This window comes from Dermacentor variabilis, chromosome 2 (genome assembly GCF_050947875.1).
Source record: "Dermacentor variabilis isolate Ectoservices chromosome 2, ASM5094787v1, whole genome shotgun sequence".
NCBI classification, from domain to species: Eukaryota; Metazoa; Arthropoda; class Arachnida; order Ixodida; family Ixodidae; genus Dermacentor; species Dermacentor variabilis.
The window spans coordinates 185,103,511-185,128,806 of NC_134569.1; the positions used below are offsets into that span (position 1 = coordinate 185,103,511).

Consider the following 25,296-nt stretch of genomic DNA (forward strand, 5'->3'; position numbering starts at 1 on the left):
TCTGCCGTGCTGACAGATTTTGCCCTGACCGATGCCGCTATCACGCGATTTTGGTTCGTGGCTTGTCCCTGCCCAACTGACTGACGTCCGGTTGCCCTCTAAACCTCTCGTACAAGGCTCTCGCTTGGGCCTTTCGGCGCCCCACATGAAATCTTGGACTCGTATTTTTCGGAATTGGAGACACCACAAAGTCTGCCCGACTTCCTGGGTAACGACGCACATATTCTTTTTCCGTGAACGAAAGTGCCTTTGGATTTTGTATCGCAGAAGCTGAGCATGGCTGATCTCAGAGCGTGCAACACCAACACTGGGCGGGCGCTTTCCCGCGGACTCGCGCGGAAATTACGGAGGCGCCGTGTAAAGTGTGCTCGGTCGAGAACTGTGCGACGATTCAAACGGACACATTTCAACTAATTGTGCTCGCTAAATGTGACGGCGTAAGCACATTTGCGTTTTCTTCGTTTAAACCGTTACACATCTCATAGGTGATGCCTCGTCAGCGCAACGGTGATGGTACTACGTCGGAAAGTTCTAAGGAGCCACTGAGATTCTTCGTTTTGCCAAGTGAGGCCAACCTGTTGCGCATTTTCCGATGTTCTTGTTTCTTTTGAACCATACGTTTGTTAACTGCGTGAAAAGGTTCTGATAGGGCTTGTGCAGCATCCATGGTGGGCTGTTTTCTTGTGCGTGCGTTAAAGAGATGCTTAGACGGCTGTTGGGCTCAGATGATGTCCGCCGTATCAATGTAGCTAACGTTCACAAAAAAAAAATTATGCGATTATGCACTTCTCGCTTTCCCTGAAGCCGCAGTAGTAAACAGTTCACATGTTGTCACATGCGCTTTATGGGAGCGTCCACGCAATATTTCCACGACGTTTGTTATCGAAAGAGCTCGTATGAATATATCCTACTAGCGTCCTCTGTGCGCATTGTATCCGTCAATACTTTGAGGGTTTCATCGGTAGCCCATCGTATTCTTATAGTACAGCGTTTCCTGATGCCACCATTTGGTAGCCTTTCTTGTCGACTTGTCTTCATTGAAACAGCTTACGAAGTGTAGGTTGAAATCACCGCAGGTATTTCATAACTCCCGTTTTTTTCCCCTGTAGATGCTTACGCGGCGGAAGACGAACAAACACACAATATTGTGCCTCTGCCACATCCAAAAACGGGTAATTCTCGCGTCTGTGCATTTCTTATTGATACTTTGCTGTGTCTTGCTGTGACTAATACGTACAATGGGTAAATGGACCAATATATCTATTATCTTGGATTCTATAGTATTAGTGTATTGGCCTGACATGCCCTCTAAATAGCGTACTTCCCGTGGCAAAGACTTACCAGGTCAAGTGAATTTTTGTTTAATGCACAGCTGATAGTTGCTGGTTTATTGCTGTTTTCTAGGGGCTATAACGGGCGACAATCAAAAGTAGAGTTTAATTTGTTTAGACCTAGTAGGTTCCTGTTTAAATAGTTTTGGCTTACTTTGTCAATCCTTAGTTTAATGTCTTTGTTTCCTTAATAAGAATTTCATTGTTAATTTCTTAATAATAATGGGAAATATTAACACGCTTGTCATCCTTAAGAGCACATGTTCCTGTCCTTGTTCCCTTAGCTTGTTTAGTAGTTACTCTATGAACATTATTCTCATTGAATATAGTGGCTGAAATGGTGTAATACATTAGACTATTCACATTAAGCCCTCACTTGTTCCTTGTTGTTCACTTGTTAGAGGCTTCATCACTGTACCTGAAAGCTGACTCAGGTGAATACCTAGAGTTAGTCAAATTCAAGGAGAAGCGTGGATCCTGGATCGTGGATGACTTTGTAGAACCAGGTAATGCACGACAATGCCTTGCCATAAATAACCTTTGCAAATCATTGCAGATGCAATCAAACATATTGTTTTTTTTTTTGTTTTTTTTTTGTTTTTTTTTAAGTTTAAACCGCCCCAGTATTCGCAGCTTGGTAAGAGAAATGCTGTTTCTTCACGAAGCAGCTGGCTGGCACATCGTCTCACACTTGCAATGTCATACTTGCAGTGTGTTTTCAAAACCAGACTCAAAGTTGGCATGTGCTATTAATGTGCAATGCAGGATAGGGTTATACACATTTTCAGTGTACAGTGCTGTGCGTTGGGTGTGCTAAGGTACGTTTAGTCTGCACAAGCCACTTTCATGCGCTATACCTAAGACAGTCTTGTTTGAAGATTAGTACACATCACTTTGAGTCCTGCAGCCAGTTTGTCTTGCACTGTGCATAACTATACTATTGCTATTCCATTCCTGGCTACCCCTGGAAAAGATTAGATACCCTCCAGGATGATAGTTGTTTATTATCTCAAAAGGCTCGCGAACTGAGACTATACGTCATTTCTATTCCTGTGTCAAGGGTGCGTATTGTATTCTTGACTGTTGCAGTGACAGTGTATGTGTGACGTGTGTTCTCTTCTTGCATGGACAGATGGGTCACTGTATGTCGCCACTCCCATGGATCCCCTCTTCTTTGCTGTGGCTCTTTTGCAAAAGGTACATGTTTACTTTGAGCACGAGTTGTGCACCAGTTTTGTGAAAGCGTTGCGTGATTGCTTGCTAATTCATAGTATTTCTCTTGCGTCAGTTCCCTCTGAGCAAAATAACTTAATTTTTGGAGCAAGCAGATTGAAACATAACATTTGCAAGAAGGAGAAAGTGGTTTATCAAGGTTTTGCGCAAGGTGTGGCTATCGCACAGGTGAAAAAAGATATGTTCTTTTTTGGCGTATTCTTTTTACCTTGTAAAATGGCCCCTTTGTCTGTCTCTCTCTAAATGTAATATTTTTCCTCAATAGTTCTCAAATTATCAGAGTGCTGTATAGACTGATATATGCTGTGATGGCTAATACGAACAAGTATGAGTCTCGGAAACACTGCATTAGTTGCAGCTTTTCATGGCTAGGATATTTTCGCCGCTTCCTTCACAGTAAGGTGTCTTTTTTGATGTTTTACAGTTTGGAGTCCTACCCTGACGCATGGGGAAGATGTAAAGTTATTGTTATTGAAGTATTCTTTTCTCGAAGTTTGAGGTGCAGCTGTTATATGGGTGCAGTCATTACACATAAGCACACACATTAGTTAGTGCTCAAGTTAATGTTACATTCACTTTTCAGTGTTTCTTTCTTTGGGCTAAAGCTATAGACATGATGAATTTACAGTAGCTGTCCATGCCCAGCTGCAACAAATGCCTCATTAAGTACTAGGAGGTCCTGCAACCAGTCAAGAGATCAAAAATGAACTTTGTGCTGGTGCTACTACTGTCGTTTTTGTGAAGAAGTCAGTCATTGCCCTCAGCCTTGCTCATGGAAGGAAATGTGTTAGCCAGTCACCAGCATGTGTCATTGGCCCTTATTCAAGCTGCCTGTTCTTCATGTGCAGATTGAATAATAAACCCAGCAGCACGTTCCATAGCCGCCGAGGCAACTGTCAAGTAGACTTGGTTTACGGTCTGCCTTGTTTAATATTCCATTTTTCAGAAGTGAACATTATTTGACTTTTGAATGCGTGGTGGAGGGAGAGGAGTTCGTTTTGCAGTATTTTCGCACTGTTTTCTTTAAGGCTTAAAGGGAAGCTGAAACACTTTTCGAAAAAAATGAGTTCTCTGCGGCATTCTACAGTTTTGAGTCCCCTGAACACAAATATCTGGTTCAAAAAGGGTGAAAACAAACGCAAGCGGCTGTTTTTTCATGAAAACGCGCACCAGCGCCTCAGGGCATCGCGCGAACGCCGCTGTTGCCCGTGATCGGTCGGGGCCGCTGTGACGTCATTCGCGGCAGTCGCCGGTCGGTGCCGCCGTTTCAGAGCGTAGCACGCTGTTCTGTTCTGGCTTCATAACTGAGTTGTAAGCATTATGGAACGTTCTCGCTGTCTCGGACAGCTTGTATTTTCGCCGTACATGTTCGAACCGACAGCCGATACGGAAAACGATGGCGACAACGACGATGTTGAGTATGCCAACAGCGAGAGCGATGTGTGCACCTTCTCGCGCGTTGGCAATCTTAGCTGGTGCGTATGTTTTTTTCATGCAGCCGCACGTTCCAATGAAAGGAGAAAAAATTCGCTAAAGTGTCACTGGGAACTTGCTGCTGGAAGAATGCCGAAGCACTAACTTCTCATGAGATTGTAAACACGGGTGCAATTCCGCAATGTCAAGCACCTTGCCGCTGCTTGTCTAAAGTCCCGTGGTTTTTTTACTGTTGATACACGATCGCGAACATAAGTGCCGCGTTTCAAAGTGCGCACATGCAGTGCTGCAAGGTACAGTCATGGAATTTGCTTATGATATACACATCCAGAGATGGCCAGAGGTATTATATGTGCAATATTCATACTATGGTTCGACGACTTTGCGATTGTGGCTCGATCAAGAATCGGTTTGCGTGCTCCATGCTAGTGTTGACATAAATATATTAGGCGGTTTAGCACCGCTGTGTGGTAAACACGATAACTGCAACCTAACGTCGAATGTCACTAGGCAAGCCTATACTCCATTTCATACCTCAGGTGCAACGCTGTGGAAGCTACGCACGAAGTCCGGTCACCAAAATTTATTACTGCGCGCGTTTCCGTCTATGCTTCGCAGCGTGCCAGCGGAGTTTGCTCGCGCGAGCATGCACGTGAAGCTGCCGCGACGGGCTGCAATTAAAAAATGCCGAAAAGTAAATTGATTTAAAAGAACGTGTTAGACACGGATTGTTTCTATGGGTAAATTCTTTTTCATTCAGAACTGAGCTTATATATGGAAAATTTTCTCAAAGATCGGGTCAAGAAACACCGAACTTTTTCTAAGTGCGAACGCAGCCACTGCAAGAAGTATCTCAAGTCTCCACAGCGTTGCACCTGATGTATGAAACGGAGTATAGCAACGCTAGCAACAACGCGTTTCCGCATTTGTCATAAGGCTATCCGGCTATCGCGGAAATGGGCCGAGCACAGCACAGTTGATTTCGTCGGCACGAACTTATCTCTCCTCACCACACTGATCCACTGTGCTGCAAGCTTCTTGTCCTTCGGGAACCTGTGAAACACCACATCGTCTCGCCCACCTGTGTTCGCGCAGCCGAATGCTGCACAGAATGAGGGCATGTTGGGCGCCCTTGGCTGTAGGCACTCACGCAGCACAGAAGGAAAGAACAGTTTACGAAAATCGCAAAAGAAAACAAACCTGAGCGGCCACGGCAGCAGATCTCTCGTAGCGTCGTTCAGTAAAGCGCAAGACGGAAAGAGGGATGCCAGCACGCCGGTCCAGCAGCTCAGTCCCCGCGAATGACGTCACTCTCGCCGGTTCTCTCCTCTGGCAACCACCTCACCCGGCGCTCCGTGAAGCGATGGGGGCGTGTCCGCGGGGTTGATTTAGAAAGCGATTTCCGCCCCTTATATTAACAAAACGAAAAAAAGAAATTTCGGAACCGTAAATTATTAGGTCTGTTCTTCCCAATCCCAGCAATCCATGGAAATTGAAAACCGTTTCAGCTTCCCTTTAATGAAACAATTAATTTCGTTGTGCTTGTTGTGTGGTAATGTAACGCGCACCATTGCATAAGCCTCTATAGTTCTGCGTCTGAGAGTGAAAATGTAAAATTCTTCTATGTGCTCTGCAGTGTTGTGCAACTGCTCTGACAAAGCATATCCGTGATCCTCCTCACTACACGTCCGCTCTTTCTCCATAGTGCACCCGCAGGAAACAATGTGGTTGCCTGAAAAATGTCTACTGGCCTTTGTACCTCTAGTACATGGTACTGAAGCAGGACAATGGTGACTGGCTGCCTTGTGTCCATACAGGCCCTTGAATAGCATCACTACTGTACTACACTGCTACCCCTTCCCCACAAGCGTGACTTGTGCACTCATATTGCTGGAACAGTATGGGTAGAAGTTGCCTCCCATGCCCCTCAGGCTCTGTGCATCAATTAAGCCTCAAATTTGGAATAGGGGAGATGCTCTATGGGTCAGCAGTGCTCATCTCAGGGGAGTTATTCAGCGCTAAGCAAGGTCTCATAGCACCACCTCTGCACTTCATAGAGAGGTTCGTGGCTCGACCAGCTGCAGCCTAAGGCCCCACGTGTCCACAACACACATGTGGTCAGTTTCCTAACAGTTAGTGCAGCAATGAATGTCTCCATGCAGTGCAGCATCACCAAGCCACTAATCATGCCTTGCTATGTTCTACTACACTGTAAACAGTTGTCACTGGGCGTTATCTCTGTAATATGAGACATTTTAATGTCATTAGATTCTAATGACATTCAGTACAACAAATGCCATTCGGTCATGATATCAATGGCGCTTATGCCCCCCAAATAATGGGAAGAAAAGTAGAACAAGGTATGTGTACAGTATCTGAAAAGTAAATCTATTTATTTTAATATAAATACGGGGCATCGTTTCACTGAAATAACATGCATGTAGAACTTCTAGTTCCTGAATGTCTGGCCACTATAAGCCAAAACAAGGCGTAGCCAGCTTAGTAGCCATAGCCGGTAAATTGAAGACAGACAATATGACTGACATAACAGCTCTGAACAACGACACTCAGTTGCAGTAGGTGAAGCAGTTGTGTGTTTTGCATTGCGAGCAAAGCATACTAATCAGAGGAAGAGGCTTTATCATCAAATAGATTCAAACTGCATTCGAGACGTCGAAAGCAGATGCATGCAGGCGCCCATTTGTTCACAGTATGGGCGGCTAGTAAAGTGATGGCCACCAGACGCCACTGAGGTGGAGAGTAAAAATATTTTGTGACAGCCTGCCGTACAGCTTTCCTCTAGTTAAAATGACAGATGCCTTAAACCACGCCAAATTAATTGCCTCTTTACAAGAATGCTTCTCAAATTATGAACAGTCAGTGTCATATTTCGCCTTGTCTCCGGGATAGAGAGTATATGTTCCCTTTGAGTGCGAAGCCAAATGAATTTCTCGAACTTATTCAATTGCAGAAATTGTTTGATTCTCATGGCATTAAATATCGCTGTGTAGCAAGTAAATAATGTCAATCGATGCCAATGCCATTTGATTTTAATGACATTAAAACGTCCAGTATAACAGGGGTATACATAATAGTGTCGTTTTGTTAAAACGATGTTCCCTTTGTTGATGGCTTGCTCTTTTCCTTTTCTCAACACTTCATTCATACGTGCTCTCCTTTGACAGAGTGACAAGTTCCGGCCACTGGAGGACTTTGTAGAGGACAACGTGTATCCTCACCTGGTCAATGTCATCCGTTCCTGCAGCAGCCGTATGCAACACATTGCAGATGTCAAAGGTGTGTTTACTTTTTGTGGTGTCTTGATGCAATATTGTATGTGCACGCTTGGGTCAACTAGTAACCCTTCTCTTTCTATGTTGTAACGCTGGCAGAGGATATAGATGTGTCTATTCCCTTAAGTTTATTTTATTTTTATAACCTCAAAGGTCAAACCAAGTACATTGTATGATAAAAGCTACTGACATCAGAGTATCTGTAAGGCACCATATCTACAATATATATATTCCACAATAAAAGCACAGCGTCACATTATCTGTAAGGTACTATATATCTCTGTGTGCATAACCCAGCTGCAAATATGCTAACACTTAGAAAAGGAAAAAATAGTGAGGCATGCATATTACCTGCATGAACAGTCACCTACAGCAGCAGCCAAGTTGTTTTGAAAAATAGGCTTGCCTAATTATTGGCACAAAGCAAAGTTCTGGAAAAAAATCTTTATTAACATGGTCATCACTGCTTTCACTGCTACACTCTGATGAAAAGTGGAGTGACTTCACTGCTCAGGCCACAGGGCGTCAGTGGTGAAAAGCCTCACCTCACTGTAGCATGATTTCCACACATCTGCACGACAAACATGGCCCAGTTTAGGCTTAAGGATACAGTGAATGAGAACATGCACACTTGGGAAAATCTGTTGCTTTTGCAACTAAACACTCTGGGCAGGCCAGCTGGCAGTATCACTGAATTATTTCTCTATCGCAGGGCTGCACAACATACACCCCATAGGCCTGTAGCCCATAGGTGGGTAGCTGATAATCAAGCATCACTTCATAAACGATTTTATCGTCGGCTAACTCCACATAGAGGTCGAGCTCATTGTCAACTTCAGCGAATCGCTCAACTGTTATCTCACTGGGAATCGCAATGCCACCGGTGCACAGGTTGTCGATTACTAGGTCAATGGAAGGGGACTTACTGGGAACACTGGTTAGGGAGGTTAGGGATACAAGCCTCATCACAGTGTCTTGTTCTTCATGTCTGCAGTCCCGTTTATTTTACGTTTGGGGGTGTACACAACATAGCTCAGTGGTTATGGCACTTTGCTGCTAAGCATAAAATCACAGGTGCAGCTGCTGGCAACCTTGTTCTAAAGAGGCTAGATCGCAAAAATGATTGTTCAGTAAAACCGTGTTAATTTGACCCCCATTTATTGGGGGGAAAACTCATTTGGACTCATCCTCCAGTCCCAGAAGGTATATGCATTATTTAATTGCATCAAGCTTTCATTTCTTCTGATGTATTTGGCTCCACACCGGTTAGTTTGGACAGCCCTCGGGATGCATTGAGCGTGGAGCGCCGTAAATGTGTGATGCGAAAGAGCAAAAGTAGTGCTGGTGTCCAACCAAAGCAAAACGCCAGAGTCTGCATCAACATACTCATCAACGGAAACAGTACAGGAACAAACGCTTTGTGCCTATTTGTGTATTTATAGCCTCCATTGTTATGTTTACTGCCATGCATGACACTGTGTTGGCCACGTGCCTTCAGAACTGTGTAACCGCCATCCGTTGATCACGTCCATAGTAACCACCATTTCGTCCACAGTGGTTGTCGCAAACAGTCGTTTCATTTTTATTCAGTGCAGTGGGTATGAAATGTCAAACACGGCGAAAGCTGTCGAGGATGAAGAGTGATTCTACCATGAACTACGCGACTACATCAAACTCATCGGCTACATCGCGACTGGCAATAAACTATGCAGGATATTCGTGCAGTTGTGAAAATATCTCTTGGATGGGGACATGGGTCTTGTGCCCCAGCCGAACTGCACAGGAAATCACAAAGCCTTTACCACTGTGGTCGCTATTCAGTCATGAGATGACAAGAATTGCAGCTTCTGCTATGCTTTTGTGCAAAATAGCAGCAGGATTTGCTGATCAAAATAAAAGTGTGTTGATGTAGTGAACATTTGTTTATTGTTCTCCCCATATATCCTCAATTCAACATTCAGTTAATTCAGACATTCTTTTCTTTTCAGTCCTATGAAATCTGTAGTAACAAGGTTTTACTTTGTACTGATGTATTGGCCCTTGCTCAAGAATCCCAATGAGATCACAGTTAACCCAGATCCTGCGACTACAGCTGCCCTCATAGCCAAAGTTATTTTGTAATGTAAAACTGTATGAGTCACTTATATATTTACCTTATTTTCTGTTTGCTGCACTTTTTGCACACAACTGCAGAGCTGGGTGAGGATCAAGTGTACCGCTACAACGAGTCCAAGTGCCTTGCCTGGCTTAACAAGAAAGTGAAGGCCGTCGCAACTGCGTTGGAGTCGGCTGACATCCAGGTTGGCGCAGCGTGCGTCAGTGCTGCTATGGTCAGGAGCAAACGTGACACCAGGCCTACAAGTGGTAGGTTTCTAATCACCTGCCCTTCTTTTAAAGGGGCGGTGAAGGCATATAACAGTGGAATTTAGCTAAGGTGATAGGTTGCTGTCCCGAAAATGCTTCAGCAATCAAAGTCAAGGCTTGACTGCGTCGCTGAAAAAATTGAACTTGGAACACATTACACACTAAGACAGGCGAAGAAACGCGGCCCATGCATCAGTGCAATGCAGGAATCCCGTGCAGTGCTGCACTGAAAGTTCAAAATCCATGCTGATAAGTTATGCGTTTGGTGCCCCTTTAATACCGTGCATTTTTATTTCAAAGATTTCTTAAAAATCACGATGTCCTTGGTGCTCCTGAGAGCAGCGGGCATACTGTTTCTTTGGCTTATGTATACAGTCAGCCATTTTCTGATACAGACATCTGGGGCCTGTAGCCAAAGGTCTGTTTACCAGACAGCAGGTGTCATTGTGAATTTCTTGTCGCAGAGCTTGGCCAGTGTCCATAGTTACAGGTGTTTTCTGTGGTAACGACATCAGTGCTCTCTCTCTCTCTCTCTCTCTCTCTCTCTCTCTCTCTCTCTCTCTCTCTCATTTTTCACTCGCCTTGGTGTTTACCTCTCTTTGAGGCACATAGTCTATCTCGCATCACGTGCTTCCTTCTGTTCATTCATTTTAGAGGACTACATGGTGACAGCACACTCCATAGTGGCCGACTATGTTCCACCCGCCTTGGGCTCATTGCTGAAGACATCGCTGGGGTATGTGATATCTACGCGCTTCATTTAAGATCATTACCATGCACTGTCAGCAAAAGTGTCGCACTGTCAAATTTTTGTGCTGCATGATTTCAGACGTCTGAGAAAGAGCTCCACAAAATGAACATCTTGTACTTCTAAGTCACACCTGCCTAATGCACACTTACGATTCTCACCCATTCCACCAAAGTTAGTGTTGTTTATGTTCAAATAAATACTAAAACTCTTCTGTATGGACCGATGGCATGGAATGCCTATTAAAGTCAAAGCATTTCTTTAATGAACTGTTATTAAGCATTGTTCATGCTTTAGTTATTGCTGGCTGAGGGAACATTGAATTTGGGATTCATTATTCGAATTTTCTGTCCTTCCTTAGCAAATTGACATTCAGCTGGTTGAATTTTTATAGGTGTTCAGAAGAACTGCCAATAATATTTCAACAGCTTCTTGCTTTGTTCACATTTATTGCTACTTCATAATGGCTGTCTGTTAACCTTTTAGTGCAGTAGCCAACTGATCTCTCAGAGTGCCATGTATGATGCCCTGCACAATGTTGATTATTGTGAGAAAACTAAAACTAGTCGAACCCACTTAGAACATTCTCAGATATAATGATCTATCGGTTGTAACGACCACATTTCAGTGCATTTATGATTTTTCTGACCCTGCCTATTGAAGCTGCGTCCAGATACAGTCGACTCTCATTAAACGTACCCTGATAATCCTACAAAAAAAGTTCATTTTATCCAATGTCCGTAATATCCAAAACGCCTCGCTTCCAAAACTTTCGTCGTGATGTCTAGCAATTTCATTGCAAAACGTCCAAAGTAAAAACAAATGAAAAAAAGTTGCAGTTTCGTCTGAAAGGCAAAGCATCGATTGCGATAGCAAATTAAGCTAGAAAAATGTGGCAGCAGCGGCGAGCGAATTGACCTTTGTGCTGTCTCTCGCTTCAATGCGAACTAAACATCGAAAGCACAGTGCATACAAAGCTACCAGCACTGGGTGCACTTTGCCCACGTCGCACATCAATTTCAAGATCTGGTGGCCGCATCGTAAGCAACAGCCATCGTAAGCAGCAGAACCCCCCTCTCTCTCTCTCTCGCCTCCCCCGACCATGCCTCGCGCATGAAAGAAGGCGTGAAAGAAGACGGTGCATTTCCGCCCCGCCTTCCTCCCTCACAGGTGCGATATTGAGCTGAAATCGTCAGCTGACCCTCGCAAGTCCGTTGTCAGCCCGTGTCAACGCGGCAAAAGTACGTTTTATATGCCCGATTTTTACAAAAATTGCTGCTCATTTTGTCTGCTGTAGCCAATAGTCTGTTGTAGCGGGGTCTGTTCAAAGTGAATTTCGTTGCTTTAATAAAATAAGTAGAACAAACTAAGGCTGAAATATAGTCCGTTATATCCGAAAGTCTGTTGTACATGGGTCCGTTGTAACGAGCATAGTCTGCATAATGAACATTTTTTCAATCATCCTACTGTAGGAACGCTTCGAACCGACTCGTGGTAAAAAAAAAATAAAGGACACACGCAAAGTACCAAAGCAAGGAAGCATGACCAAACTGGGCTCAAGGCAGTGCGTGCCCCGCTCCAGTCCTACCGCAACAATGATGTGGCTTTCGAGATGAGCGAGCGACCACTGCATGGTGGATTTCGGAAGCCACGAAGAAGGTCACGTCATGGTCACGCGCTTTCAAGGCATGCCTCCAAGGAGGAGGCATACAGCATCTACAACAGCATAAAAAGCATGGCGCGGGCGTGCACTGGTGCCCGCACTGATGCAATATGGGATGCTGCAATAACATAACTCTCTTTTTTGTGCAACTGCCCGTGCAGCACCGCATGCATTACACCTATTTCAACACTTTGTAATGACCATCTATGTTTTTACTTAATGGGAACAATTGCCGTTCAAGCATTCCTGTCGACGCGACCCGAGCCAGCCAGTTTACGCGTCTGGCCAGCTAGAATGATTTGCTCTTTTGTACAGAATACAGTGATGTCCCACTGGTAGTAAACTGTATCATGAACTCTCGAATAAAAAATGCTGGCTGCGCTTGCTGCTTCGAAATGTACAACGTCGCCTTTTGCTCATTAGATAGACATTTCTAATGCAAGTTTGCGGCTAGCTGCAGGAATGCACCGGGAACAAAAATGAACTGAAAATCTGGTTTTCGCACCAAAGTGCTGCCGAACTGCAACTACTGACACCAGAGTGAATGTGGTTCGTTTCTTAGTGTCTTTTAGGGAGAGTCCATATATAACGAACTACGGATATAACGACCACTTTTGTGGAACTGTTGAGTTTGTTATATATGGGTTCGAGTATGTGTATGAAATTGTGCATTTGGCCACTCATTTACAAAGGCAAATCAGAAAGTCCTTGCCCCTAATTTTTATTTGCGGAAATAAGGCACATACAGGTAATTACAAATACAGTAGAACCCCGCTGTTACGTTCCTCACTGCTGCGTTTTCCCGGCTGCTACGTCGTTTTCATCCGGTCCCAGCATAGCTTCCATAGGATCCAATGTATAAGGAGCCCCGCTGTTACGTCGTAGCTGTGAAAACGTTCCCGCATGATACGTCGCAACTTAGCCCCCCGAACCCGCCTGGGCTAAAGTAGGCAACGCGCTCCAACCGCCATTTTGGCTTTTGACGAGTTTTGGCCGGGCTTGGCTATGGAACTGGCTGCAAGAAGCCGCACGCCAGTTCGAGAGGCCGCCATCGAATTGGCGTGCGGCTTCTTGCAGCCAGCTCCATAGCCAAGCCCGGCCAAAACTCGCCAAAAGCCAAAATGGCAGTCACATACGACGACTACGTCGCCGTGGATGTTGTTGTCGGGACGTCAGAGTGTCAGAGCATCGCCGAGATCGTTGGGATCTCGGTCGCGAGTGAAGTCGCAGACTGCGATGCACGAGCCGCATGATGCCGGGGAGTTGCCAAATCGTAGCTTTCGAAAAGCCGTTGCGGCTCTGGACCTCCTCCGCAGGTACGTCGCACCTCACAGCGACGCTGACAGCAATGCGGCCTTCCAGGCTATTGAGAAACGTGTGGTGATTTCTAGCGAGCGAAAGAAACGGCAAGCCACAATTCTGGACTTTTTTTTAGGTCCTAAGCGCACTCTGTGGAAATAAATTGTCTATAGTTGAAGCTGCACTTTTTTTCATTCATTTTCGGAGCTTTCCTCACTGTTGCGTTTTCCCGGCTGTTACGTTTTTTTTCCCCGGTCCGGTGAAAAACGTATGAACGGGGTTCCACTGTATGTATACTATTCTACGTACCTTGCACTATTTTCCCACATAGTCTCCACACCGGGTTAGGCGTTCGTGTCATCACAGTATTACATTTGTCCCATGCGGCCTCCCCGGACACTCATTGTCTCATGCAAGTATTTACGGCCTTTTGCGAACTCGCAACGCCGCCACCTCACACTTTTCATAGCAAGACACCTTTCCCCATACGTGGGCTGCATGTCCCTGCGAATTTCGATGGGCGTTCGTCCCTTGCTCCACAGAAAACGAATCACATTCGTTGCTCGTACGCCGTGGACGCGTGAAGCACAACCACCATCTTCAACAACTGACAGCAGCGCCGTGCCGCAGATCTACTGGCAGATAAGGCCAGGCCGGTCCAAGAAAAGTACGCCGCTCGAAATGGATACGTTGACTTAGCACTTACACCCGTAACGAGGCTAAAAAAAAACGGGGCAAAGACTTCCTGATTCGCCCTCGTACTTTATTTTCTTACACCACTACTTTAATGCTGACTAAATTGTTTGAGCAGCTGGATCTGCAAACACTCTGCCTTTCCCAGAAAATGTCACTTTTCTATTTTGTTATATATACACTTTATCACAACGAAATTGGCTTAGGAGGAAGCTGTACCTTGGGGCAAACTCCGATTTCACTATTCTAATGTACATGTGAAATGTAAAGATGCACTTATTAGGAAACTATGTAACACTTTCCTGTCAGCGCCTATTCCCATCTATAGCTCACTATCGATGATAGCAAATTTTTATTTTGCCACTTTCCAGCACTCTTGGACAGCCAGCGCCATTTATTGGGTTATTTAGGAACTATTTAATCGGTTTTTCTTTTCCCGCCAGGAGTGGATTTTTAACGTGCCTCGGGAAAAGGTGCGTGGTTGGCGCATTGAGCGCTCATATTTTCCAAGATGGCGGCAGTGGTGCGCGTCACTCATGCATGAAAACATCGTATTTCTACTGATTCTAATGCATCTGCACTCAAGTTTTCGGACTTTGGAAGCAGCACTGACATGGAAGACAACTTCGGTTTGTCACATTTACGGAGGGAGTCTCGCTTTCTTCACTGAACCACTTCAGAGCTGCTGCGTGCCGACATAAAGATATCCTGCACGTTCTAAAGGTCACAGTCCTTACCTGCAGGGTGTGAACAATCTTCAGTTGGCATTTTTGCCGGCAGCTGCACAGCAGGTTGAGTTTCGCGCAAAAAGATGGCCGAGTTGACCTTGGGATCACGCTTATGCTAGTTGCTGGGGTTAACACTTTCTTTTCTGTGACGACAAATTTTCTACATAGAAAGGTGAGGTTTGCTGGAATATTGCACAGGTCCTTTGCATTGAAGAAGTATATTCTTAAATTTTTTAAAGGCTTTTCTGTGCTAAGCAACAGTGGCATCCTTATATACCTTTTTCTTTTTTTCTACAAAAGCATTGCTTAGGTTTTTCTTTTTTCAAAATCTTTTCAATAAACATGCTCTTTTGGGCATAGTACCATTGGAAAGAGAATTTCTTGCTCTTTAATTTGATACTATACACTTTAGTATCAAGCATGCTCTGTGATAGGAAAAAAAGTAAAAAAGTACTTACCCAAAAACTGCTGCTTTTCTCACGAGCAGGAAAGGGTTAACTGATTTGAATGAGATTTCTTGCATTTAAGAGAGAAAGCTGAATTCTACTGGTCACGGCAGTCTTGTTTTAGGGCCTCAATCTTCTTACAGTAATTTCTGAAAAATGGTAAGCATAAAGGAAATTGGAGCTCTAAGTTTATAAATTGGTACCTCAGCACCGAAAACAATTATTGCAGTTCTGTAAACATCTCTTAGAACATCTACAGCAAATAAGTTTGATCATGAGTTTACAGTTAATAGCATTTCGCAAAGTCCTACTCACAAATTGACCCGCCTTGGTTGTTTAGTGGCTTTGGCATTGCGGTGCTAAGCACGAGGTCATAGCATCAAATCCCGACTGCTGCCGCCACATTTCGATGGGGGCAAAATGCGCAAACCCCACCTATGCGCTGTGAATTGAAGAGCCCCAGGTGGTCAGAATTAATCTAGAGTCCCCCGCTATGGTGTGCCTCATAATCATATTGTGGTTTTGGTGCATAAAACTGCAGAATCTAATTTTAATTTTACTCGCAAATTACTGATTTATTTTAGAGTGGTGTATAATACAACAATTTTGTCTGCTTTAGATGTCTGAACAGGTGCACTTTACAAAATTGTGGTACTAGTATTTTTATTTCTGAGCTGCATTTTTTGTCTTTAATTTTACGATATTAAAACATCGTTATGAAATAATTGACAGCCTAAATGAAAAATACGCTTCTTACAGTGACTAGATTGTTACCTTTTATTTTAAAGGCAACAAACCTAATCAAACTTGGTGGAGTGTATGTTGAGCAGAACAAACGATCTCTCTGTTCCCGTGCGTTTAAATGGGAGCTCCCAAGGTTAAGCTTCATCGTAAACTGCCCATTGTTGAATGGAATTCTTCATGCACTGCTGCTGTGTGCTCAGTTCTATCGATGCTTTTGGCAAATCTGCTGGCACTAACCTGCTAAAGCAGCACTGCTGCATGTAATATCTGTGTGTGTGTATAGAGGTACAGAGATGAATAAATGTTGTCGCAATGCTCGCATAACCATTGTGATAATCATGTAAAATATACCTCGTACATATTGGTCCCTCGCAGCCTGGACAAAAAACCTGCAGCTGAGAAGAAGGCAGAAACACCAAGCTCACCTCCACCTAAGGTATGGTTGCGGACACTACTTTGCGTGTGTGTTCAAGTTGTGGTTTTTACAGCTCATGATTACCAGCCCATTGTCCTCCATTCTAAAGGTTCTGCGTCTGTGTATTTCAGTAGTAACATCGCATTGCCAAATTCCTGCATAAGGAATACCGGCTAGATGAAATTTTCCACACAACCAAGTTTCTTTTATTTTCCAAGAGTGTCCCATAGAATTTACTGCATCAAGATTACCGTCACGAAGTCCATGATGGGGGCACTTTTGCTTCATTAAAGTTCTGGCAGAGCAAACGCAAACCACACCACCCCCGAAACAGAAAAAGTGCTTGAGAGAGATACTCTTGCGAGTACTGACACTAATAATATGTTAACAACTGAAGGAAATGGAGACATCTGCTGTCTTTGAATGCTCCCATAAATAGCTTTGGCAACAGCCATGCAACAGCCTGTCATCGGAGCCAGCATCAATGTCATGGTCACCACAAGATGGCAACAGAAATGTGTGCATAGTTTCTGATGATGAGCGACAACAACCTGCCATTTTCACTACAAAAGCTTATTGAAAGGATATGCTATTTTACATGCTAAGCTAGTGGCAACAGAGCTGTGTTGCATGTGTCTGGTTTTTCTCTGGTTGAGTCAGTTCAAGTGGAATTGACTGTTGGCATGCGATCACTGTACCCGCACTCATGTGATCGTTGAGACCAAATTCCATGCGGTTGTTCACTGAAAAACAAAATCAGCGAGAGTGTTTGCACTCATTCCAGTGGCATCTCGCGTAATGGACGCTTTTGATGCAATTGAAAGTATAGTTGAAGTGCTTGCCAGCAACGTCGCAACGGCTCAACTGACAGACAGCAAAAACCACGTTACATCACTGCTTACTAACTAGCACAAGCATGTCAGAATTAGAGACTTTTGAAATTAAATGTTGTGCCACGAAACAACATGTTTCATGGCTATTTTTAATTTTCACAGTGAATTTCCGCAGGAGTAAAATTTTTCATGGATCGTGCCAATTTCAGTGTGGTAGTATCCAACTGTAGTGTGAGCTCTTCGATGATCGGCCCCTTTTAGAACAGGCATTACTGAAGTGCCAGCCTGTACAGCTGTCATACCAGAGGTAGGTCGATCATGGCACCAGTGAAGTTCCTACGATTGAGTTAACCAATTAAAGAAACTCTGATACGTCTCCTGTGTCCTCTCCCCCATTTTTTCGCTGTGTTGCTTTCTGTGCTTTCCATCTTTCCCTTCCCCAGTGTAGAACAGCACAACAGAAGCATTCATTCTGGTTAACCTCCCAGCCTTTCTCAAATCATCTCTCTCACTCCCCCTATAAACCAATAAAACAGGTTTGGCCTTGAGTGGAGCTGTTCTTCTATGCAGAAACAAAAGACTGAGCAAGTGGAGCCACTGGAAGACTACAGCCAAGGCACACCAAAGAACGGCCTGTTGAAATCAGCTAAGGTAAATACAGTTAAGCCTCGATATAACAAACTTCAGTGTAACGAAATTCTCTGCATAACAAAGTATGTAACTTTCTGTAACTTATTTTTATAGAACACAATGTATTTAAAACCTCAATATAAGAAAGTGTATTTATAGATGATTTCAATGTAATGAAATTTCATGGCCACTGTGAAAGAATACCGAGATAATAAATGGAAACTTTTGCAGACACAAATAGTCAAATGGTTGAATTACAAGCAGCTGCTTGCAAACAAGCTTATCAAGCATGCTGTGCGGTCAAGAGTGATCATTGAACCGGAGCAGCGTCATGTTCCTTATGAAGTCCAAGTGCGATAAGATCCTATTGCGCCCTGTATGCTGTATGCTTTGGGTGCAAATGAAAGCTTGCGAAGGTTAGATATAAAAGTACCAAAATTAGTTTCACACTATTTGCTATTCTAGGTTAAAATTTGGGGGCTTGTTAGAAAAACAGGTGTTAAATTGCACAGCCTTTTAATTGGAAGCAAATTGCCATGGATTGCATGTCATTTTATAAAAACAGTTGGTATTGTGGAGATGGCTGCAGTTCATGCACCTGAATGAATGCAGTTGCATGAGCTCCTTGGAGGCCTCAGCCCCAGTGGAAACATTGCATGATGTGAATTTTTTTTTTTATTTGACAGTGACATCCCAGTGATTGCAATGACATCCACTGGATGTCCTATGGATGTCCACTGTCAGGACATGGATATGGTATAGGAGTGTGTCGAATACATCCAGCACACGTCCCTTGCATGAACATTTGGCCACACTTTCCTTTGCATGCAAGGACATGCAACGACATCCCTTGCTTGTCCTTGAGGTACATCACGGGGACATGCTGCATACACTTCATTGACACGTCAGGGTCTTTTTCACTATGTTTGCTTCTGCAGCACACTCAGTGTGACAGATGCAACAGGCAGAGTGCCCTTACAGCAACATCAGATAAATTAGTTGCGTGCACATTTCACATGCATGTGTGTAGAAGTGCAGTGTACTCTTCATTCTTGTAGGCCGTCCGCTAGGTACAAGTGGTCAACATAGTGGACTAGCTGAAGTTATCTAAGTAAATTGCATCAGAAAATTTGCAATGTACTTGTCACACGTGAGCCACAGAAGTGATAGCATGGGATTGTAATTCTGTTACATAATTGTATTACGTAGTTCTCTTACGAGCAAACTCAAAGTTTTTTGGAGGACAATTACTCATGTGTAAGCCAAAAGAGGTCCGTGTACAATAACCTTGGTATGTCTGTGGTGGGATATCCAAAAAATGGAAGTCTAGTGGATGTCCTATTGGTCTCTGAAACGGTGCAGAGACATTTTGACATGAATGTCCTACGGACCAAGTGTTTGCACTGTAACGCTGGCATGCGTTTGTTGGACAACTGCGTATGACCTCGTAATATGGCTTCATTTCACGGCAACATTAATCGGTTGTTGGGGACGCTCCCCCCTGAGTATGCCTACGGCCTTCGCAACAATACAGAGAGGGGGAATCGCAACACAAAGAAGACGGGAGTTTCAAGAATGCTGTTTCTTCAGCCACTTCAGTCACCCCCATGAAGAAGGGACCGAGATGTTGCCGAAAGTCGGGAACTCTTTAACCTTGGCTGGAGCAGTTCTCACTCCTAATATTTCCGACCCAGTCAGGCAGATCTCTGTTGAATATGTTTACAATTTTAACCCTTTATGGACGAGAAAAAAAATTTTTTCTTGCCAAGTTTCTGTATTGGGTAAGAAGTTTCTCGCTAACTGTCTTTGGCCAACACAGAATAATAAGCAGCAAGCATCGTTTGTTGGTTTAGAGCAGGAACATAGGATGATAAAAAAAGAAGTTTGGCACGCGACTCTCTTTTGAGAACACACTTATAGGGAACAGACTGATGCAACAACTCCAGCTGCAGTGGCATCACACACATAACATAACGCAGATCAAATGTACACCTATGGTTTACATATGGTGAGAGCTTCCTGTACGAATTCCCAATAAAGCCTAATGTTGAATTCCAATGGCGGAGTCGGAGCAAGTTTTTCTGCTCGTTCCGGAGCAAGTTTGTTCCAATGACAGAGTGAGGGCGGGAGTAAGGTGTTCCAATGAGAGAGTCGGAGGGGATTCAGAGCGGGAGTCGCTCCGTGCAGCAGAAAAAGATGCTCCGCCAAAATCGGCGGAGTGGACTGGAAATCTGTGTGACGTATTTCTTTTACCACGTTTGTCTGCTGGGAGGTGCCACCGGTCACGATTCGCGAGGAAGCAAAAGCTGCTGCACGCTTGGGAGCAAACAGCGGAAGGAAATGACAACACGCAAGGTATCCTGGGTAACTCGGCGATAGAAGTTCCGCCGCCTTGCTCCGGCGGCGCAGTTTGTGTTCCACTCGCGGTTTTGGAGGCGTTGCTCTACGCCAGAATCAAGTGCTCGCTCGCGGAGTTCGTCGGCTGCTCCGACTCCGCCATTGGAATTCAACATAAGGCGGCTTGGGGTGAAGCCCGCTCCCAGTTTCCTGCATGGAATTTCCCCTGTGTTACAGAAAAAGTTCCCGCAAAACTCTTTTTCCTTTTTTCTTTTTGTTGAATATGCTTATTCGTGATGTGTTTTGCACATTTGGGTAGAAACATTTTTAAAAAGTAGTGGTATTACAGTCGACGACCGATAATTTGGACTCCACTGGGAATGTACATAAGTCCAAACTATTTAATGTAAGAAAAAAACGAATGTATAAAAAAAAGATAATCTTATTTACATTTTAAGGCCCCTGTGCAATGACGAAGTCATCAATTCATTGCTGCACAAACTTTCGCTTATGTGCAACCAAGTCCACCTGTATTTCCGCCAGTTTTGTGTTGTCTCTGTACGCCAATGCAACGACTGCAAAAGCTTGAGTCAGATCTGCATGTGAAGGCTCCGGAGCACAAGGCATATCATCATTATCCAAGTTAGAGTCGCTGTTTGACGGTGGGAGAACTTGCTTAATTGTTTCGTCATTGTTCAGTTCGGCACACGATGACACCGTGCTGTTGACTTCTGCAAAGTCTTCAAATGCAATGGCAGCAGGAATCGGCTAACCGCAGCCTAACAGGTCATCAATGGTGTCCCCATTTTAGCTTATGGTGGTAGGCGGCAGTTCGGGCTCTTCAATTGCGGTGTCGGGCTCATTTAGAGTCGAATTGCAAGGGCACCATTGGTGCCATTTGACGCGGACTGTCGATAACTACACAAGAAAGACTCCTTGGAGCCAGTAGAGCTTTGTCTGGAGCGCATAATAAACAAACAAGCGCAGAAAGGCAGAACCTGTGCAAAAGGCAAATTCAACATGCATGAGCAGGCCATGCACGGCGCTGCCGGAATTGATGTGATGATCGCGATGTTGATGCGGCCTCACAATTCAGGCAAAGCCTCAAAGATTGGCATTTGCAGTTATATATTTGAGGCGCAGTGCTGGGACCAAGGCAAGGCCTCAGGGATTACCGTCTAGCGTGTAATCTCCAAGGCCATACTTGATGTCTCACATCTCTGAAGCCATTCTTGATGTCTCATCAAGGTTGCCAGAGGAGATAATGGTGGCAGAGTTGACATACGCTACAGCCACGGATGGAGTCGGGATAACCGAATGTAGAGCTGGCGGCTGTCCGAAATATCGGTCGTCTTTACACATTAAGTCTACGATGGCAGTGCCATCGAAGCTGTCCGAATGGCCAAGCATGTCCGGATTATCGGTAGGCGACTGTATATGCACTGTGCATAACCAGTTTGCAGACAGATGGTTATAGCTTCAGATTTTTCCAAACCAGAATGAAACCAAAGCTGCTTGAACTCGAATCCAAACCAAACTGTTCCCTCCCCCCCCCCCACTCCTGATTCATCACCCTGCTTATAGGTAACATTGGATATAATTAAGGTATCTTTTATCAGATGCGACTTTATTATGGTCACGTTTGACTGTATTAGGATAAATCAACTTAGACACAGAATAAGCACTGCTGTTCTAGCATGTAGCCTTAACATCAATTGGCACGGGCATCTTGTTTTGCAACTTGCATTCGGTGTTTTGTTTCAGGCGCCAAAGCTGACGGCCAGCCAGAAGAAACTGCAGAAGGTGGACAAGACGGGCATGAAAAGCATTTCAAGCTTCTTTGCCAAGAAATGAATGGCACATCTCTAGTGCTTGCTTCAGCAAAAGTCCGGCAGGGCCTGTCCGCTGTCTGCACAACTGTACACTCTTTGGAGCTGGAGCTCCCAACAGCCTTGCCCATGCCAGGGACAAGCTTCAACCTGTGCATTGGCTTTTACTTGTCCTCATTCACATCACAGTCGTATGACATTAACGGAATCTTCTTAGAAACTGGCTAGTGTACAGCTAATGCTCATTATCTGTGCAGTGGACATTTTAATGTTTCATTTTGTTAATGTTGCCTGAAAAGCCCACAGAAATTACGTAAGCTGGGCCAGTGCGTTGAAATGTAAGAGCAGGCTGGAAAAAAAATGATGTATATAAAAAGAGAAATGCATAACTGCAGAAATCGGAAACGCTAAACAATATTTACTCAACACAGAATGTGAGCGGCAAAGGCAAGTTTTGTGTGGGTACATAAAGGTAGCAGGATGTTTAATCGAACGATATGCAGTTTGCCAGGGTCATTGTAGGTTGACTATTTAGAGTGATTGGTTGCTGAGCTTACACAGATTTAAATAACCCAAAGCTATGCTGAATTACCTTACCATTATATATTTGTAAAATTTATTGCAGGCAGTGAAAGAAACATTCGCTACTGAACGCATTTCAAATAATTGAATCACAGAAGGCAAAAGTGATCACAGCTCTTGTGTGGTATAAATGCATGCTATTGAATAGCTGTGACTTAAGAGCTGAGGCTGTGGATGTGGTTTCAGAATGTGGTGCCTTGAGTGTGAATGGTCGAAGAAGCAGTGAAACAAAGTATGCAATATGGTGCAGCAGGACTAAAGAAATGGCAGTCCAATTATCTACTTTTGATTATCGGTCTCGTCACAGTCATGTGGGGTTAAGAAGTTTTTTGAGAAACAGGTTAATGGGCAGCTAATAACTTGCTGTTTATTGTCTGTGCAGCGATTAGTTTTGAGGTGGTGCATTTTAGGTGAAAAGCAGAGCAGTGTTGATGATGACTGCCAATGGCATCCTTTGGTTAAAAAATTAGTCACTTAGCTCGCATTAGGTAATTAGGATGTACTATACCTATTACAGTCTAGCATGCTGCCTATCTCTGCTTTGTCTTGTAATGTTAGGTATGCCTGTGACGACTCCTTCTTTGTCGCTTCCCTGCTTTCTTTTCCCATAAAGACTGCAATCTGTTCGTGCTGCATGATCTCCACCGCTGACCATTTAACGCTCCCATCAGCTTTGAGCCCAAGCACTCCTAGAAGGTGGACGTTCCCTCCAATTCTGACTGGATTAATATCATTGCTGTGATTAGAAGCTATTCTGTACAGACTGTCATCCAGTGATACGTTAAAAACTTTGTTGTCGATTTCAGCTTTCATGTAAAGCATTCCCTTTAGCAGCATGGTTGGTTGTTTCTTTTATCCCGTATAAATTTTTGGCACACCTTGGAAAGCTGCCATTAACTGCAATCTCGTCTCAATAAAGCCATGTGCACCTCTTTTTGAACAAATGAAGTGACTAAATGTGTGAATACGAAGTTGCTTGCATCCCCTTATGCTTGTCTGCCACAGTGCAATTTCTTGTAGTAAATGGCACTTGCTACTCTCACGGCGCTGCACAATGCAGGGTTCTCTGGTGCACACTACCATTTGCGACAAGTTATAGGCCTCGTGTGCTACACCTTGGAGCCAAATACACAGCGCCACCTGTATACCTGCCAACTTCTGCAAGCTGTACGAATCTTGCCTCTTATTTTTTTTCCCGCGAGAAAGTTAGGCTTATCAGTCTTCTACGGTTTGAGCTGTTTTGGTGAAGCTTTGCCAAAGGGGTACTTTGAGCAAGTTCATACAGTCAAGTTCCTTAAGCTGGGGAAATTAACTGAAAAAGTCAGCATGACCTAACGATAGTGTTGCTTATCAGTCTCTTCCAAGTTTCCTACTTATGTGCTGCATCGAAGCATAAATTATTTAAATTATTATAAATAAACTGAGCACATATCCCACAGAAGATATGTGCTCAAGGGGAATTTCAAACAAAATGCGTGCTGCCCCTTCCCTTCTTTCTGAGTGTTATATCCATGTGGTTTTTAGGTATTCTAAAGCTCATAGGTTGGCAGGTATATGCATGTGTCTGGAGTAGTGGCTGAAATCGGTTGGGGCCAGCACACCGTCACATGGTACTTAGTATGGCGCACCACGTTTAAAAGCCCAATTCCTCAGAAAGGAAAATGCATTGCAAAGGCCTACTGTTGCATATACTTTGTTGCTGCAAAGGCTCTTGAAGGGCAGTTGCAAAGATTTAGAATAAAAGTAATTTTTCTACAGAAGCCACACACAATAACAGATGGCAGCACTTAATTAGAGCTGTTGACGCATGTCTCCATTTATACTAAAAAGTTGTTTATTGTTGAGCTGCAGTAAGTAGCTATTTCTCAAAATAAGCTCAAGTGCAGAAATTTCACATACAAGCACACTATAAGTAAGCCAAACAGACGCTTTACATCCACTGTGCTAATTAAAATGTTGATTTCATAGTGGTTAGTCGCAGTGAACATTTCAATTAATCTTCTTTTAATTTGCCAGTAACATGAGCAGTGTCTCTTTGTGATGACTTTGTGGAGGTGAACGGGCTCACGTGTAAGAGCTTCATGCAGTGGCCTAATCCTTCTTTGGTGGCACTTTAGTTTTGCTCACAAGGTCTAAGGCACTTCGACGTTTTGTTTCCTTCGTTAATTTGACTGGTCACAGCCCAAGGGATTATTAATTATAAGTGGTCATCATGCCACAGGCTGGTATGTAAAGATTTGCTACATATGCATAGTAGTATTAACATGTAATGAGCATCCTCCAGAAAACAATATCGGCGCTCCCGACCCAAAAATTAATTTCTGCTTGATGGGTATCTTAATTCCTTCTCTAGGTGCTTTGAGTGTTGCTGCTAAACACGCAATAACCTTCTGCATAATTTATGTGGTGGCAGTTAACACAAACTGGTGTCACTATGACACATTTGCACGATTTGAGACATTGTCTGCAGATTGCACTGTGCGTAGTTTTCCGTAATGGTAATGTTAGATTAACAAATCACAAGTTTACAATAATAATAGAGTTAAACCTCAATATAATGAAGTGTTTAGCTATTTATAACTTCTTGTCCATAGAATGCCATGTATCTTGAACACCAATGTAACGAGTTGTGTTTATACATGTTATAATTTAATGAAATTTCACTGCTGCCTGCGGCAGTAACTTGAAACTGCC

At 43.9% G+C, this 25,296-nt stretch overlaps 1 protein-coding gene across 1 annotated transcript; it reads left to right on the forward strand.

The window, feature by feature from the left end:
- The first annotated feature begins 305 nt into the window (after window positions 1–305).
- On the forward strand, window positions 306–23,546 carry LOC142572998 (ribonuclease H2 subunit B). Its single transcript, XM_075682484.1, has 10 exons — window positions 306–564; window positions 1,110–1,172; window positions 1,733–1,837; window positions 2,464–2,528; window positions 7,184–7,295; window positions 9,485–9,655; window positions 10,310–10,391; window positions 16,352–16,412; window positions 17,795–17,875; window positions 21,956–23,546. The coding sequence occupies exons 1-10, from the start codon at window positions 489–491 to the stop codon at window positions 22,043–22,045; spliced, it is 906 nt and encodes a 301-aa protein (XP_075538599.1). The 5' UTR covers window positions 306–488; the 3' UTR covers window positions 22,046–23,546.
- Window positions 23,547–25,296: the final 1,750 nt, after the last annotated feature.

Coding starts and splice junctions, on each gene's coding strand:
- LOC142572998 (XM_075682484.1), top strand. CDS start 489: ATGCCTCGTCAGCGCAACGGTGATGGTACTACGTCGGAAAGTTCTAAG. Junction 7,296..9,484: donor ACACATTGCAGATGTCAAAG/GTGTGTTTACTT, acceptor ACACAACTGCAG/AGCTGGGTGAGGATCAAGTG. Junction 9,656..10,309: donor TGACACCAGGCCTACAAGTG/GTAGGTTTCTAA, acceptor CATTCATTTTAG/AGGACTACATGGTGACAGCA.